This window comes from Phaenicophaeus curvirostris, chromosome 16 (genome assembly GCF_032191515.1).
Source record: "Phaenicophaeus curvirostris isolate KB17595 chromosome 16, BPBGC_Pcur_1.0, whole genome shotgun sequence".
Taxonomy (NCBI): domain Eukaryota; kingdom Metazoa; phylum Chordata; class Aves; order Cuculiformes; family Cuculidae; genus Phaenicophaeus; species Phaenicophaeus curvirostris.
This window is the reverse complement of record NC_091407.1, coordinates 7,773,020-7,788,267: the sequence shown is the minus strand read 5'-3', so window position 1 is coordinate 7,788,267 and position 15,248 is coordinate 7,773,020. Positions and strand designations below refer to the sequence as shown.

Below are 15,248 nucleotides of genomic sequence, written 5' to 3'. Positions count from 1 at the left end.
CAGCGCAGGGGAAACTTGCCTAGGACTGTTAAAATGCAAGATTAGTCAGTTTGTGTCTTGATCGACTACAGCTCAAGGTGCCTTGGCACAAGTGTCCAGCAAAATGTTTCCTACCCCTTTGAACATTTTCCCAGCACCTCCCATGCAGCTCCATCCCCAAACCTCATCAACCAGTGGGGGAAAAAAAAAGAAAAAAGGGTGCTCTTCACTGCGTTTTTCCTAGGAAATGGGATCCAAGGTCTAGGACTTAGCCTGAACCCGCTGAGGAGCGTGAACAAGCCCTCGCAAGCGAGCCTCGGAGCCTTTGGCAGCTGCCCTGGTGCTCCTCCTGCCCCCAGCAGGAGCTGCCAACCAGCCCCGGGCTCTGTCCCAGCCCCCCACTGCCTCCCTGCTCCTGGGGGTCATGGGTTGAACATTCCTTGCAGCTCCCTCTGCCTCCAGCTAGAGAATTTTGAAGCCAGAGGCATTGCTCTTTGGAGCAGGGAGGGATGGGAGGCACCCACCCCGCTCTCCCGTGTGCCGCAGCCACCCATGCAGCAGGCAGGGAGGAGATGAGCAGGGAGGTGTGTTGGTATCCTCTTCCCCACGGCAGCTGCTGACACTCAGGAGGATTGGAGGCTCCAGAGCCTCCATGGGTCTCATGGAGGGGAGACTCAAAGCAAGACCCACAAGCATCCCTCGGAGGATCTCCCCTGGCCTGGTCCCAGCTGTCACATCCTGCATCCCTTCCACCCCTGCTCGTGTTCGGCAGTCCAGACCCTCAGCTCGGTGTCCTCCAGTGTGGCAGCACAGGGTGGGAACGTGCTCCTGAGAAATCACCCTCCTGCAGGATCATGCCCACGAGTGCTGCTGTCTTTAGATCAAGAACAAATCCCTCAGGCATTAGATGCTGGACACTGGGATGACCATCATGTGCCAGCTTGAGCAAATCCCAGTTTTCAAGGTACCCATCCTGCTCTGCTGTCCCCTCCTGCTGGAGGACATCCCCCTCCCTGCAGCTCTGCCACGTCCGTTCTCAGCCCTGTCACCATCCCAGGGCATCCCCCTGACCTGAGGCTTTGGGGCAGCTTGCAAAGGGGCATCATCTGCTGTGCTCCCCCTTTTCGAACCAGCCCCCCATCTCTCACACCGAGTCAGCATTTGGAAACTCCTCCTGCTCTTGCGCAAGCAGCCCTGGCTGCCCTCCAGCGCTTGGTTTATCCAGGCACCGGCTACTCCCAAGCTTTGCATGGGCGTTGGGCACCAACAAAGCCACTCGAGAAGCAGAAGGTGAGTGCTGAAAGGCGAGATTTGCACCCGGGGGTGCGGGGCCTGCTCCCTTCCCAGAGGTGTTTGCCGGCAAGTCACGACACTTACACTTGCTGGGACGGAAGAGCAGGGTGCAAAAACCTCAGGGCCACGGGAAATCAGCCTGTGGACTCCGCTGGGATAAACGTCCCCAAGGTGAACACGGTGTGGGGTGCAGGGTGGCACCGACTCTTGTTGGTGATGCTGAAGCCACACTGAGCCACCACTGACAACCGAAACAACCACCGAGCTCTCCGTTAAGCAGAAGGATTTGTCTACAGCTCCTCAGTCTGCACCCATTTGTTGTCTGACTCAAGACTGCTCAGGCCAGCATCACACCCAAGAGGATTTGCCCATCTCTCCTGCTCTCCCTCAGGAGATGGACCTCAGAGCCAAGCAATGCATCGTTTGTCCCTTCAGCAGCAGCAGGGGAGGCAACACTCTGGGCAGAGCAGACCTGGTGTGGTTCCACCTTAGCAGAAGAGCATCAGCATCGCTGCTGCAGCTGTCACCATCGGAAGATAAGAACAAGGTAAAACACGGCGAGTACCTTTTATTAGGTGAGTTTGACAAGATTCCCCTTGAGGCAAACCAGGCTCCAGATCCTCCAGTCTCCCAAGAAAAAAACTGTGTGACCAGCAGCTTGTCTTTCAGCTCCCCTGGATCCATCCCTCTCTCCCAGGCAGCCTCACACCCCTGCACACACCATGCTCTGCTTTACAGGTTGGCAAAGCCAAAACAAGCTGGGTTCTGAGGTCAGAGGGGATCATAGAATCATTAACGTTGGAAAAGACCTCTAAGATCATCCAGTCCAACACAAACCATGTCCTGAAGCACTACATCTACACATTTTTTGAACCATTCCAGCGATGGTGCCTTCACCACTGGGATTTTCCAGGCTTTGTCTACCTGCCCTCCTGCTCTGGCTGCACCGGTAGCTGCACCCAGCCAAGCTCACCAGACAGGAGCCTCAAATCACCCCATGGCCAACTACAGCTTCAGACAGCGATCAGCAACACCCAACACCTCATCTAACACAAAGGCTGCGGCATCTGCTCAGACAAGCCACGTGCTCCTCTGCCCAGCAGAGTTCCTCGCTTCTGCTGGGGTGTTTGGTGTTTTTTCTGGGTAGTGTCTCTCCCTCCCTTTGGTTTGTGTAAACAGATCTTGCTGAGTTCAGGGCTTTCCCAGGAGCAGGATCTGCTTTCACCCAGGGGAGAGGCCACGAGGCCGAGCTGGCTGCAGGGTGGTGGCTGCTCCCACCTCCACAGCAGAGCTCCTGCACAGCGCTGGTCAAAGCCTTTCCTACTCGCCCGCCTAAGCTGGGTTCTCCAGGAGGTGGTGGAAATCATCTCAAGAGCATCACTGGAAATCATCTTCTGTAGTTAAACGCTTGCCTTTGAAGACGGGACCTGACTATTTGCCTCCTGCTCCTCAGGACCAGGAGCCCCTCTGGCAGAACAAGGCTGGTGACAGCTCCCAGCCCCGCGAGGCTGCTCTGCAGCTGAATTTCAGGAGACATAACAGTGCTGGGTGTTCAGCAAGGGCTGGTGATGACCCATGCTCACCAGAACCAGGAGGGAGGCACCATGCTCTGCATCCCCAAGCAATCCCCTCCAGTGGCATCACATCTCGACCCTGCCTTCTGCTGTGCACATCCCCACGTGGTGGGATCCTGTCTGAAGAACCCACCACAGCGCTGCCGCGAGGTTTCCAGAGCAAAACGGGGAATGCTGCTTCGCTGCCAAACGCTTGAACAATCTCTTGGGGCACATGGAATAGAGGCAAACACACCGAGCAGCAATGACCACGGGAAGGTCACCAGCACTGGGGATGGCCCCGTACAGAGGACCAGGGGGATGCTCCACAGCATCTACACCCAGAGGAACACAGCAGCAGAAGGAATGTGGGTGGACCACAGACTTTCTTTTGGTGACCGCTACAGGCCAAAGGCCTGCTGAGCATCCTGCCCACCAAACTCCTCAAACTTAGTCTTTTTATTTATTTCAAACACCACCGAAGTGGAGGGAGAAGGTCCCCATGGAAGGGGGATCATTGCTGTCCCAGCTCTTACCTTTCACCGCCAGCGCGATGGCTCCAAGGACCATGATGAGCGTCTGCAGGGCATCAGTGTAGATGACGGCCGCCAGCCCCCCTGCACAGAGCAAGGAACAGCATTAGGAGCACTGCTGGCTTCGGGCTTGGTCATGAAGTGCCAATAAAGCTTGCAGGGATGTGCCTGTCACCAGCCTTGTCCTGCTGACACCGCGGTGACACTCACGGGAGCACAAAGGGGGCACAGCTCCTTGGTGCATCCCCTGAAGATGGGGTGAGGGGAACAGCTGACAGCCTGGGGGCTGTCATCCCACCCTCGGGGAAAGGGAGCTGAGAGACAGTGGGTGGAGGGGGATGCAGCCCCACACAGCTGGGAGGACACCAGCCAGCCCCAGCTCTTGGGGTGCTCCTTCCATCAGACCTCGTTCAGGATACAGACCTCCTCATTCATCCCACCCCACCCCAAACTCCACACCTGTCCTCCCCTCAGCTCTCCTCCCAACCCTACAGTTCTACTTTTCCAGCACCTCGCACAGCAGGGTCCCCCTTGGCCAGCCACCCAGCAGTGCTTCTCCCTTCCCATCCTGAGCTCTTCTTCCAAACCTGTTCCCGACCCAGGAGCCGCTTCCCAGCCAAAAGACAATTACTCAGCACACAAACAAAACCATTGCAAAGTAGCGGAGGCAGAGAAAAATGGGTCAAAAATTGAACCGGTTTAAAGCCCAGTCATCGATTCACATCCTGGGAATTCAGAGCTGCACCCTCTCTGGGATACGGAGGGATGTTCTCAGGGTGAGGGTGACGCAGCGGTCACACCCTCTGCCTGAGCTCATGCCGAAGTATCTTTACTTCGCAACAAGCCTTGTGGGCAGGAAAATACCCAGGATGGGATTTACTTAAAACCAAAGTCTTGCAAAATCCACCATGTTGCTGTTTCCCATTTTGATGGCCGGGATGAGATAGAGAGGGAGAATTCCCTGCCAGGCTTCTCCACTGGTGCTACCAGGGAGGCAACGTCCCATCCAAAATAACAGGGATATGATGAGGGGGAAGGGTTTTCAGCTGAAAGAGGAGGTTGAGATGAGATCTCAGGAAGAAATGTTCTCCTGTGAGGGTGGAGATGCCCTGGCCCAGATTGCCCAGAGCAGTGGTGGCTGCCCCATCCCTGGAGGGGTTCAAGGCCAGGTTGGATGGGGCTTGGAGCCCCTGATCCAGTGGGAGGTGTCCCTGCCCATGGCAGGGGATGGAACTGGATGGGCTTGGAGGTCCCTTCTAACACAAACCATTCCATGATTCTATGATGACTGACCCTGCACAGAAATATCTGGTCCCACAATGGGGAAGCACGGGCAAGAAATGTTCCTGAAAGCTTTGCAGAGAGCAAGGCGCATCGTGGGCAGGGCAAGTGGGAGGGAAATGAGTTGGGTAAAGAGCTCTTAGATTGTAGATTCCACAGTAATGGTCCTGTAATTGCAGAAGCCCTGATTAGGGCTGTTACAAATAGGTACACACACAAGAAAGCGTTTAAATGTATGATGGAGTAGGAGTGAATTACAGATTAAAAGCCTTAATGACAAACGAGCTCATGCCTTGAGTCAATGCCTGGGCTGATGCACCACAGGGGCACTCAGATACTGGCTGGGTAGGGCAGAGAACATGAAACGCAGGTGTATGAACTCCTAAAGGTCTTCCAGGAGCAAAATAAGATAAAAGTAAAGCAAAGCAGGAGTGTAAGTAGTGTGGTTCAACCAAGGAAGAAAGACTGACGCCAGCAACCTACCCGCAATGGTGTAGAGCCCAGTGACCACCAGCATCAGGACAGTGGAGAGATAAAGGTCCCAGCCCAGGCAGACTTGCACGAAGAGGGCTCCCGAGTACAGGTCCGTCTGGAGAAGAAGATGGATGAGCTGAGATGGGTGACGTCTACTTGGTGAGACAGCAGCCAAGGGCTGCTGCAAGAGCAGCACGGCAGGGTAGTGGTCAACACGTGGAGGCAGTGAGGACATTGCAGCTCACAGGCCTGGAGGACACACGCCAGAGCCAGCACCGAAGCCCAGGGTCCCATGGAAGTGGCCATTTCATGGTTGGACTCAATGATCTCAAAGGTCTTCTCCAGTTCTACGATTCTATGCCACCACTGCAGACAGATGTCACAGGCCACCGTCCCCCAAACCTGCAAGGGCAGAGCAGGCAGCTCCAGCAGTTATCTGCAACTGGTCCCAGTTGGATGCAGACAGTGGGGTGTGAGGGTCAGAAATGGGATGCCTCAGGGCACCAGTATTGCCACAGGCTTTGAGAGCAAAGCAAGGAGTTAGAGATACTCAGCCCTTTACGGTATCAGACCCTGACCTGAGCTACCTCAATGCTGTCCCGAGTCCCTCCAGTCCCCTCCACTGATGGCATTGCCCTGCTTGCCAGGTTGTATCTCACCATGCATCCTGCAGAGCCCTGGAGATGGGGCACCTGGTACCAGCCAAGGGGCTACACTCACCCAAACCCCCACAGCACCCTTGGGTGCTCCCCAAGGTGGCCCAAGCCGCCTCCCAAGACCAGCACACGTGTAGCTGTAGCTGGTATTTCACATTCTGCTTGGCAGGATTCACCCTCGTGGCACCCACGCTGCTAGAAAGGAGGTTGCCAAGGCTCAGTTCCCCCCTCCCCAGCTGCAGCTTCACCATCTTTGTTGTCAGACCAGTTAGGAGAGCGACAGCAAGGCTAGAAATGCTGCTGGGGGCAGGAGGGGTTCTCCTCCCAGGTGCAGGGACTTCTCAAGGCGCTTGCTGGTACCTGCAATGCCTTAATGATGGATGGGGCAGCTCTGTGCCACCTCGCTCGAGCCGTCACCTGTATTCATGTGGGTGCTGGTGCAGCAGGACAAGCTGCCGCCCTGCTCCTTGGCACCAGCGTTTCAACCTCAACAGCCCCTCCACGGTGAGGAGCACACAGGGCGGGACCCCCAGGACCGCTGCTCCTGCCCCTTGTCCCAGCACCAAGCCACCTCTTTGCTGAGCATCTCTGGGAAAACATCTCCTTCTGGTCTCGCACAGCTGGGGAAACCAAAGCGTGGGCAAGTGGTTGGAGTTGCTTTTGGCTCCAAAGGAGAAACAGCGGCCCAGGGGTTACAAATGCATCTTTCAACACATCCCTGACCTTTGCAGCCCCCCCTTGCAAAGCCTTTGGAAGAGGAACAGGGTTTCTGCTTGACCACAGAAGGGCAAACTGATTCTGCATCCAACATGCTGCCTCCAGCAGCTCCAGCATCTCCAGCACCCCATCACGTCCCACTGGGATACTGGGAGCGTGCCACTGTCCCAAGGAGCAGGTGCAAGCCTGCAGCTCACTCAGGTTCCAATCTCCTTGAGATGATTGACACCCAAAAAGCAACCACCATTTCCCACCTGTTGGAGGACCCAAACCACACAGGAAGGTGCGGACACCATCTCATGGAAATGAAACATAAAGCAGAGACTCAGAGGGACATTGGGCACCTCCTCCAACAAAAGCAGCGACAGCACAGGAGGAAAGGACAAGGCGCAGCAGGCAGTGCCCCTGCCACCATCACGTCTCCACCCACAGCTGAGATCCAGCCGTCCCCAGGGCTTGGCTGGGGTATCTTCACAAAACCTTGCTTGGAGAAGGAAACGAGGCCAGAAGGGGCAGGAGGAGGCAAGACAAGCTGACTCCCCACCCTCGCCTGGAGCCACGATGGCTTCCCACAGCCGAGTCATCAGCTCCCATTTGACACCTTTCTTCACAACACCTTGCAGAAACCATCCCCCAAACAACAGAGTCGTCTTGCCTGGTCATGCGGGAGCAGTTGCTTGGGATTAGTAACCTGGAGAAACTGGTGTTATTTCCCATATCACACCTCCTTCCCCCAGCTCTGCCCTTTCTCCTCCTGGCACTGCTCCAGCAAGCGCTCTGCACAGAATCATAGAATCAGTAGGTTGGAAAGGACCCAACGGATCATCAGAAGCTGAGGAACATCATGGTGTGATGAAGAGGGGCAACTCAGGATCACACGATGGAAAAGCCAAGGCAAACGTCACCAAGTAGGGCTCCGTTGGCCATGAAATCCATGAGGCGAGCACACTTCCAGCTTCAGCACAATGTGAAAGCCTCGTCCCTAGCAGATGAGCCCACACCATTACGCATAACGTTGATTAAATCACAAATCAAACTGACCAGAAGAGCACTTGCACCATGATCTTGAGGATCCTAATTTAGGAACTATTCCATGACATCTGGACCAGGTTTTACACCACAGTCATGCCTGTTGCTCCCAAGGGAGGTACTACTTGCCCTCAGCTGCACTTGGGCTGCACAATTCAGCCCCAGAACGCCCTGCTGAAGAGGAACCAACTCACAGGCAACTATGCCCAAACCTCCACCAGTAGCTCTTCTTCAATAGATGCTTTTTCTGCCACAAACGCAATCCAACCACAACTTGATACCACAGAGACCACCAAGCAGTCCTACGAGAAGACAACTAAGCTGTTTGTGCACTGCAAGCTCCGACTACCAGGCAGAAAAGCCCCAGCCAAAGGCCCTCAGCCACCTTTTCCCACACAACCTGAAGTGGGAACCCAAATTCTTTTGAGCCTCCCCAGCACAGCGCCAGCCAAGCATCTTTGGTGTCTCCTGGAGCTCTCAGTGTCCCTTGGAGGGATCCATCACTTCTCATCATGCCCCTTCGTGCCCGCTTCTCTATCAATCCTTCCCCAAAGCCCAGCTGTGAGGACTCAGCCTTGGAAAAGACATTTCACAAGTGCTTCTCCTGGGTTTCTCAATGTTTAATCATTTTTGCAGTCGTCTGCAGGTGAGTCCAAGCCTCTGCTATGAGGAAGCAGAGGTATCTCCACCTCCCTTCCTGGTTATTCTGCTAGGGTGGGAAAAAATAAAAGCACATGTGACCGAGTCGTTAATAAGACATCCCAAACACAAAAACAAGCTAATTAAAGCCAAGCATGACCTATTCATAAAACAAGTCCTTTCAACTGTGAAAGCAGAGGAGAAGCCTTTGAAGTCAGACCTCATAATCCAGCAAGATCCCTGCCTCCACCGGTGACCTCACTTGGAAACTCGTTCTTACCCAACACGTTTAATGCCTTCCCAATGAAAACTGGTGTTAAAGACAGCTTGGATTTAACAATCAATGAAGCCAAAGCCAAAGCAGAACAAGTTACCCAGGGTACAGAAGGTTTTCCAGGCAGTCTTCACCAAGGCCAGGATGCCTATGCGACCCTCCATGAGTTCCTAGCCAGGCGAGACACCACCTCTCAGCTGGACTTTGGCTGCCTTGCAGTGAAACACAGAAGGTTGGGGTCCACCAAAGGGTAAATTCCTGGAGAGAAGGGACTTTCATTGATCCTGCTCCAATAAAGATCCACAGGAGCAGCAGCGATGCAGTGTTGCAGCTCAGCAGAACATAGAGGAGGGATCCATCCACAAAGCCAGTGTCTGCAGGGAGAAGAGGCCGGAAAAGCCCGGCTAATCCTGGGCTTTGAGGCAAGCCCCGATGAGGACCAACGGAAACCCCTGCCAGGCAGCAGCACTGCCTAATTGCCCCGAGTTTCGCACTCTCCTCCCACACTCCCCACTGTGGTCACCACCGGGGACGGGTCATTGGGCCAGTTTGGCAACACCCCATGTAGCCACAGACATTCATCCCAACCCGCTGCTGGAAGCAACCATTGATTTGTGACATTTACCATGAGTGGAGCCACAATAATCCCCTTATTAAGCCGATCCTCTTCTCTTGCATCCTGTGTGACTCAGAGAACAGAGAAAACTCAACAGACCAAAGAAACTACAGTGCTGGCAGAGAAAAGGCACAGGAAGAGGCGTTTGGGAGTGTCCACCAGGCTCCAAACACAAGGTTGTGCTGAGAAGGGCCAGGAGAACCTCAGAGGTTCCTACTGGGGCAGGCACTGCACAGAGGTCATCTACAGGTTCATCAGGTGTTAAGCAAGGGGTGACACCACAACGGTCTTCTAAGGATGAACTTGTAGGACTGAGGCCCTGGAACACGTTGCCCAGAGCAGTGGTGGCTGCTCCATCCCTGGAGGTGTTCAAGGCCAGGTTGGATGGGGCTTGGAGCCTCTGATCCAGTGGGAGGTGTCCCTGCCCATGGCAGGGGTGGAACTGGATGGACTTTGAGGTCCCTTCCAACCCAAACCATTCTGTGGTTCTATGACATCCATCCCCTCTGGGTAAAACCAGAGAGAGACTGGAAACCAAAGGCACCGAGCACATCCCAACGTGGACTGTTTGGTAAGAGAACAGGGGACATCTGTAACAGTCCAAAAGGAGACCAGCCCTCAAACTACCAGTGATTTCTTTCTTCAACTTCAGACCAGCAAGGACAAACTGCCTCACTAGAACTCCCATCTTCCAGCCTTTCCTTTTAGATGCCAGCAGATCCCAGGGACCAGAGAACTGGGTTCTCCAGCACCTCCCTTGAGCTCCTCCTTGCTCTTTGTCGGGAGCAAGGGAGAGGTGTCTCCTGAGCCGCACACAGGAGGGCAATAAGTGGCAATAATTTACTGGACATTAGGACAATTAGGGAATAATCACAGTGTCACTGCCCAAACTTGTAAACCCAACTGGTGCTCCAGGAGCCATCAAGCTGATTGCAGGAAAAACGCCATAGGATTTTCAACAGCATGAATGATAAGGGTATAAAGAACATCGGTTTTCTGGGAAGAATGCCCTCCAGCATGATGAGAAACAGGTTTAAAGGAAGGAAATAGAGGTGGAAGCAGCACCAATGAAGTCATCAGCACAGTGAAAGCTCAGCAGGAAGATGGGAAGGATTGCAACCTCCTGCAACCTGCCTTGTAAGCCCAAGGTCAAAGATCAGCTCATGGGAAGGAGATGGGGGTCTCCTGGAGCCAGAGACATCGCACCTCACAGCACTGAGGTCTGTCTGAGGCAGAGACAGCCTCTCCCTTTCCATGAAGCACTGATGGGTGTGTGCAGAGAGGCCTGTTTGCAGCCTGCTCCGTCCTCCCGGTACAGCCAGGGAGACCCTTGGGATCCCCCACAGCTCAGCCCGGGGCTGCAAAGCCACCGGGGAAGATGCAGAAGGGCCGTGCAGGGAGTGATGCTGCATCCTGCCAAGCTGCTGCTTTGAAGCAGGGAGCTGGCGAGCACAGAGGCAGGCGCTGAGCGCCTCGCCGTGGGGAAAGGCGCTTGGCCCTCCTGCCCTGCCAACACCTGGCAGCCACGCACCTGCAGGAGCACGTGGCTTCTGTCCTCCTGCAAAAGCAGTTTGCTTTTCGCTGCCTGGTTGTGGCGAGGCGTGTGTTGGTCTCTTCTCCCAAGTAATAAGCAATAGGACGAGATGAAACAGCCAGGGGAGGTTTAGATTGGATATCAGGAAAAGTTTCTTCTCTGAAAGGGTTCTCAGCACTGGCACCACTGCCCAGGGAGTCCCCATCCCTGGAGAGGTTTAAAAGCCAGGCAGATGAGGTGTTCAGGGGTGGTTTAGCAGTGGACAGGGATGGCTGGACTGGACGATATCAAAGGTCTTTTCTATGAAAATGCAGAAGCCCCAGCAGAGCCTGGGTCAGATCCACCTGCTCCATCCAAGCAGCAGTGCAGGATCCCTCCCTCCAGCGTGTTCTCCTGATCACTTCTGAGCTGTTTGCTCTTGATCTCAAGCCTCACTGTCTCCAGCCCCTCGGGGCTGTCTGTGCCCGACTTTCTCCTTGCCCTAAGCCTCGTGTCACAGGCTCTTCAGCTGTTTTGCCTGGGATAAACTCTTCCCGTGGTTACCTAGCAAGCAGCAGGGGCTGCACACAGGGAACTGTGAATGGGGCAAAATGGGGTTAAAACATCCCTGAAAATCAATTTTTTTCTGTAGGTGCTTGGGTATCTTAGAGGCACAGCAAGACTTCCTCTCCTCTGAAAACCCTAACCCTTGCCCTAAAGCAACAAAAGCATTGCCTGATTCATTTCCAAGGGTCCTTTGGGCAGTGCTGGAAAGCATTGCTTCCAGAGCACGGAGGAAAAGCCAGGGATGACATGCAGCCTCTGAGCATGTTCCATCAGGTTTGTGCCCCAAAATAACCCTTCACTTGCTGGAAATCAGTCATGGATTTGTTACAGAGTCAAGCAGGAGCTACTCACAGAGATTTTGGTGAAGATGGAGAGCAGGAGCGACAGGCTGGAGAGGTACATCCGGATCCTCTCCCCTCCAAACCTTCGCTGGAGATACTCGGGCATCGTGACAATCTGGAGAGCGAAACAGAGGGATCGCTGCCCTGTCCAGGTGCTCTCCTCCATGGAGGAGCCCAGGAAAGGCAAGGGGACAGCTGAACTCCCAAAGCAGGGCTTATAAATCTCAAAGGACACCATGGTTGCAGGGGACCTGCTGAGGCCACGCTCCCCACGGCAGACTCAGGGCATCTCTACGTACCCCAGAGGAGATGTAGACTGGCACGAACACCCAGGCCAGCGCCAGAAGAGCGTAAGTCGCCTGTTGGGAAGGAGGAACATGACACAGCCAGAAAAAAAACCACAAATCCTGATGCAGCTCAAAAGCAGTTGCAATGCCAGACCCATCCACCACTCCTGCCCCATCCCTGTTGACCCTCCAGTGCACATTGACAGCCCCAAACGGCAGGTGTGGGGGCACAGTGTCACGGTGCAGGTTCTCCTGAAACTCCCACCAGCAGAATCCCACTCCCCTCAGCCCTTCAGCCCCTACCCAGATGTTTCCCACTAACTCCTTGAGCACCAAGCAAGCTCTAGTGGGAGGTGTCCCTGCCCATGGCAGGAGGAATGGAACTGGGTGATCCTTAAGGTCCCTTCCAGACCAAACTATTCCATGATCCTATGAAATGCTGTATTTTCCTGCAGAACCTAAGGACTTTGGAAGTGACAGGCGGAGAAGCAGGGAATGAGTGACCTATTCAGCTGGACTAGAAAGCTCTGCACTGCGGTGTCCTTTTCCCTGAGCACGTGGGCTTGAGTTGACTCCAGACTCACTGTATGTGCGCTAGACATGAACTGGAGAAGCTGAAATTAGCAGGGTTGCATTAATTACCCCTCCCGCATGACTCTTCCAATGCCTTTTGAGACGTTGCATGAAGCTGCTGTGAAATGAGCCACCTGCTGCTACACAGCTCCAGGAACTCAGTCTCTTAGCAACGTGACATGTTTCTTACATTCCACTCGAAGCCGGTGACTGCGATTCCCCCGGCAGCACCAGTCCCGGCGAGCCCGATGAAGAGCCCTGAGCCTTCACTGCTGGCAAAGAGCGAGGCACCGATCTGCAGAGGAGCAGAGGAGATGCTGCTTGGCACGGCAGTCATGCCAGCTGGACCAGCTTTGGTGCTTCCCCAGCAGCGCAGCCCCAAGGGGACAACTCAGTAGGAGAAAGAGGCAAAACTAACGTCTGAGCGGGAGCAGCAGAGCACAGGCCTCCCAGCAACTTCTAAAAGCAAAGTGTGGACAAGGCTACACAGTGTAAGATGAAGGACGGTACTTATAGAGCAAGAAAAAGTCCTAACAGACTCCAATCCAGGTCGCCATGAGCCTCATCAACAGGCGCTCCTGTGCATTCAGCTCATCTGGGCATCCCCAGTGGGTTTTGGATGGATTTTGTCTTCAGAAGGATGAGGAGAAGCCACGTGTGGCTGCATTTGCCATGGTGGCCACGCAGCCCACCCAGATGTGGCCTCATGCAAGCAGGCAGTGCCAGACAGGGGAAGGATCTACAGCCAGTTTTGTCAAGATCCTACTGAAATACGAGGGAAGAAAGAAGCTTGGGACCCCCACGTCTTGTCAGAGCCACCAGGAGCACACAGGGCCAGTGGAGAGAGATGTTTGACTCCAACGACCCCTCTTCCAGCCAAGCAGCCTACAAGGAGACCCAACAAGCTGGGTGGCTCCAGCAGTGAGAGGGGAAAGCGGCTCAGAGGACACAAATCCTGGCAGGAGGTGGTGTACAGAGCAGGGACAGTGTGAGCAGGGGGTGGAGAAAGGGGCACAGAGAAGGAACTTGGTGGGAAGGGGAATGGTGCTGAATGTCCCAGCTGACCAAGGTGACACAAGAGGGACGGAGATCTCTACTTACTGGCCACCACGCCATGTCTCGCCCAGCGAGGAAATAGCCACTGACAGTGTTCCTGTTCACCCTGCATGAAGACTGGGAGGAGAAAAGACCAGCGCTGAGCACCCTTTCCCTACAAACCTAGACAAGACACCAGGAAACCAAGAACCAAGGCTCCCAGACAAGAAGCCACGAGGCAGGAGACTCCAGATAATTAATAGGAGCTCTGCAATTCAAGCTTAATTACACGAAACCATGGCTGTACCCCGAGTACCTGGAGCCACAAATAGCAAAGGAGGCACCTAGAGAGAGGGAAGCACGGAGGATGCACTCGTCCCAGCGCCATCCGGAGCAGACGGGCTGGCTAATCGGGCCCAGCTCCAGTTATGGTTTTTCTGCAAGGCAGAAGGTTTTGGAGAGGCTTTGTTTGAAACCAAGATAGCCGAGGGCTTTTTCTGTTTAGCAGGGCGTTTGTCTCAACACCCTTTAATAGACAAATGGCAGATTGCTTAGGGCCACCAGACTGGAGACCAGGGAGACCTCCGTGCCGTGGTTGATGCCACCAGGCTCCAGAAGCCTTTACAAGGGCGGGTTGTACAAAAGAACAGAGCAAATGCAGCACGATAGACAAACTACAACAGGAAAATAACAGAGGCTTTCAAGATATTCCATGCCGAAAAGCCAGCCCAGTAAAAAAAGCCAGCAGAAAGGGAACAAGAGAAATACTCTTACCCATATTCCCACTGCAACATTTAAGGAGAAATAAATCACTACAACCACAAGGTCAGCAACACTGAACTGCTGCAAGGGGGTGAAGGCTGCAGCAGTGGAATTGCCCTCCATCGTTCCTCTGCTTTCTTCTTCATCCTCGGCAAGAGCCCCACACAGTCACTGAATCAGTAACTCACAGTTATCATTAAACCAGCCACAGGCAGGGACCCCTCCCACTGGATCAGGGTGCTCAAGGCCCCATCCAGCCTGGCCTCAAACACTTCCAGTCATCTTCTATTTCACTGCTGTAGAAATTGCTGAATAAAGTGGGGCTTTTCAAGTGTTCTTTACACCACAGCACACGAAAGACACGGATCCAGGGGACACAAAGATGATTCAAGGGCTGGAGCACCTCCCATAAGAGGACAGGCTGAGAGAGTTGGGGTTGTTCAGCCTGGAGAAGGCCTTAGAGAAACTTCCAGTACTGAAAGGGGCTCCAGGAAAGCTGGAGCAAACCAGGTCCAGCTGGGGAGGGACTTTTTACAAGGGCCTGGAGTGACAGGATGAGGGGGAATGGCTTCAAATTGTAAGGATGAACATTTAGATCAGATCTTAAGAAGTTCTTCACAATGAGGGCGATGAGGCCCTGGCCCAGGTTGCCCAGAGCAGTGGTGGCTGCCCCATCCCTGGAGGTGTTCAAGGCCAGGTTGGATGGGGCTTCAAGCCCCTGATCCAGTGGGAGGTGTCCCTGCCTACTGCACAGGGGGGTGGAATTCAGTGGGATTTAAAGGCCCCTTCCAATCCAAACCCTTCCATGATTTGAAGGATCCCAGGGAAAACACTTCCAAGAACAGCTGGCACTTCTGGTGTCTGGTATTTTTGCACCTAGAGATCAGGTAGCTCTGCAGTTTATACTGCCATGAAAGAGGTCTGAAAAATGTCTGGGAATTCGCATGTGCTTTGCTTCCTTCCAGCCACGCCAATACTACAAAAAAACAGAGGAACAGCAATGCAGTCTCAAAATACAAATTCTTAAGTCCTAATCAATACAATAACTGCACAGGACAAGGCAAAGCTGGGGGCTTCCTACATTCTAAATCTAAGATCAAATGCAGGAGTCAGATGAACATCTTAA

General features: G+C 54.0%; 1 protein-coding gene across 3 annotated transcripts in view; it reads right to left on the bottom strand.

Annotated features, from left to right (window-relative positions):
* Positions 1-14,352, bottom strand: part of SLC5A10 (solute carrier family 5 member 10) — a 40,919-nt gene extending 26,567 nt beyond the window's left edge. The window contains exons 1-7 of one of the 3 annotated variants that reach the window (XM_069869995.1): positions 14,135-14,352; positions 13,427-13,498; positions 12,516-12,620; positions 11,765-11,824; positions 11,476-11,580; positions 5,123-5,228; positions 3,362-3,442 (exon numbers count right to left, since the gene is read on the bottom strand). In XM_069869995.1, coding sequence (XP_069726096.1) covers positions 3,362-3,442; positions 5,123-5,228; positions 11,476-11,580; positions 11,765-11,824; positions 12,516-12,620; positions 13,427-13,498; positions 14,135-14,245 — 640 coding nt within the window. In that variant the 5' untranslated portion in view covers positions 14,246-14,352. The remainder of the gene's footprint in view (positions 1-3,361; positions 3,443-5,122; positions 5,229-11,475; positions 11,581-11,764; positions 11,825-12,515; positions 12,621-13,426; positions 13,499-14,134) is intronic. The other 2 variants (XM_069869994.1, XM_069869996.1) reach the window with 2 other exon arrangements.
* Positions 14,353-15,248: the final 896 nt, after the last annotated feature.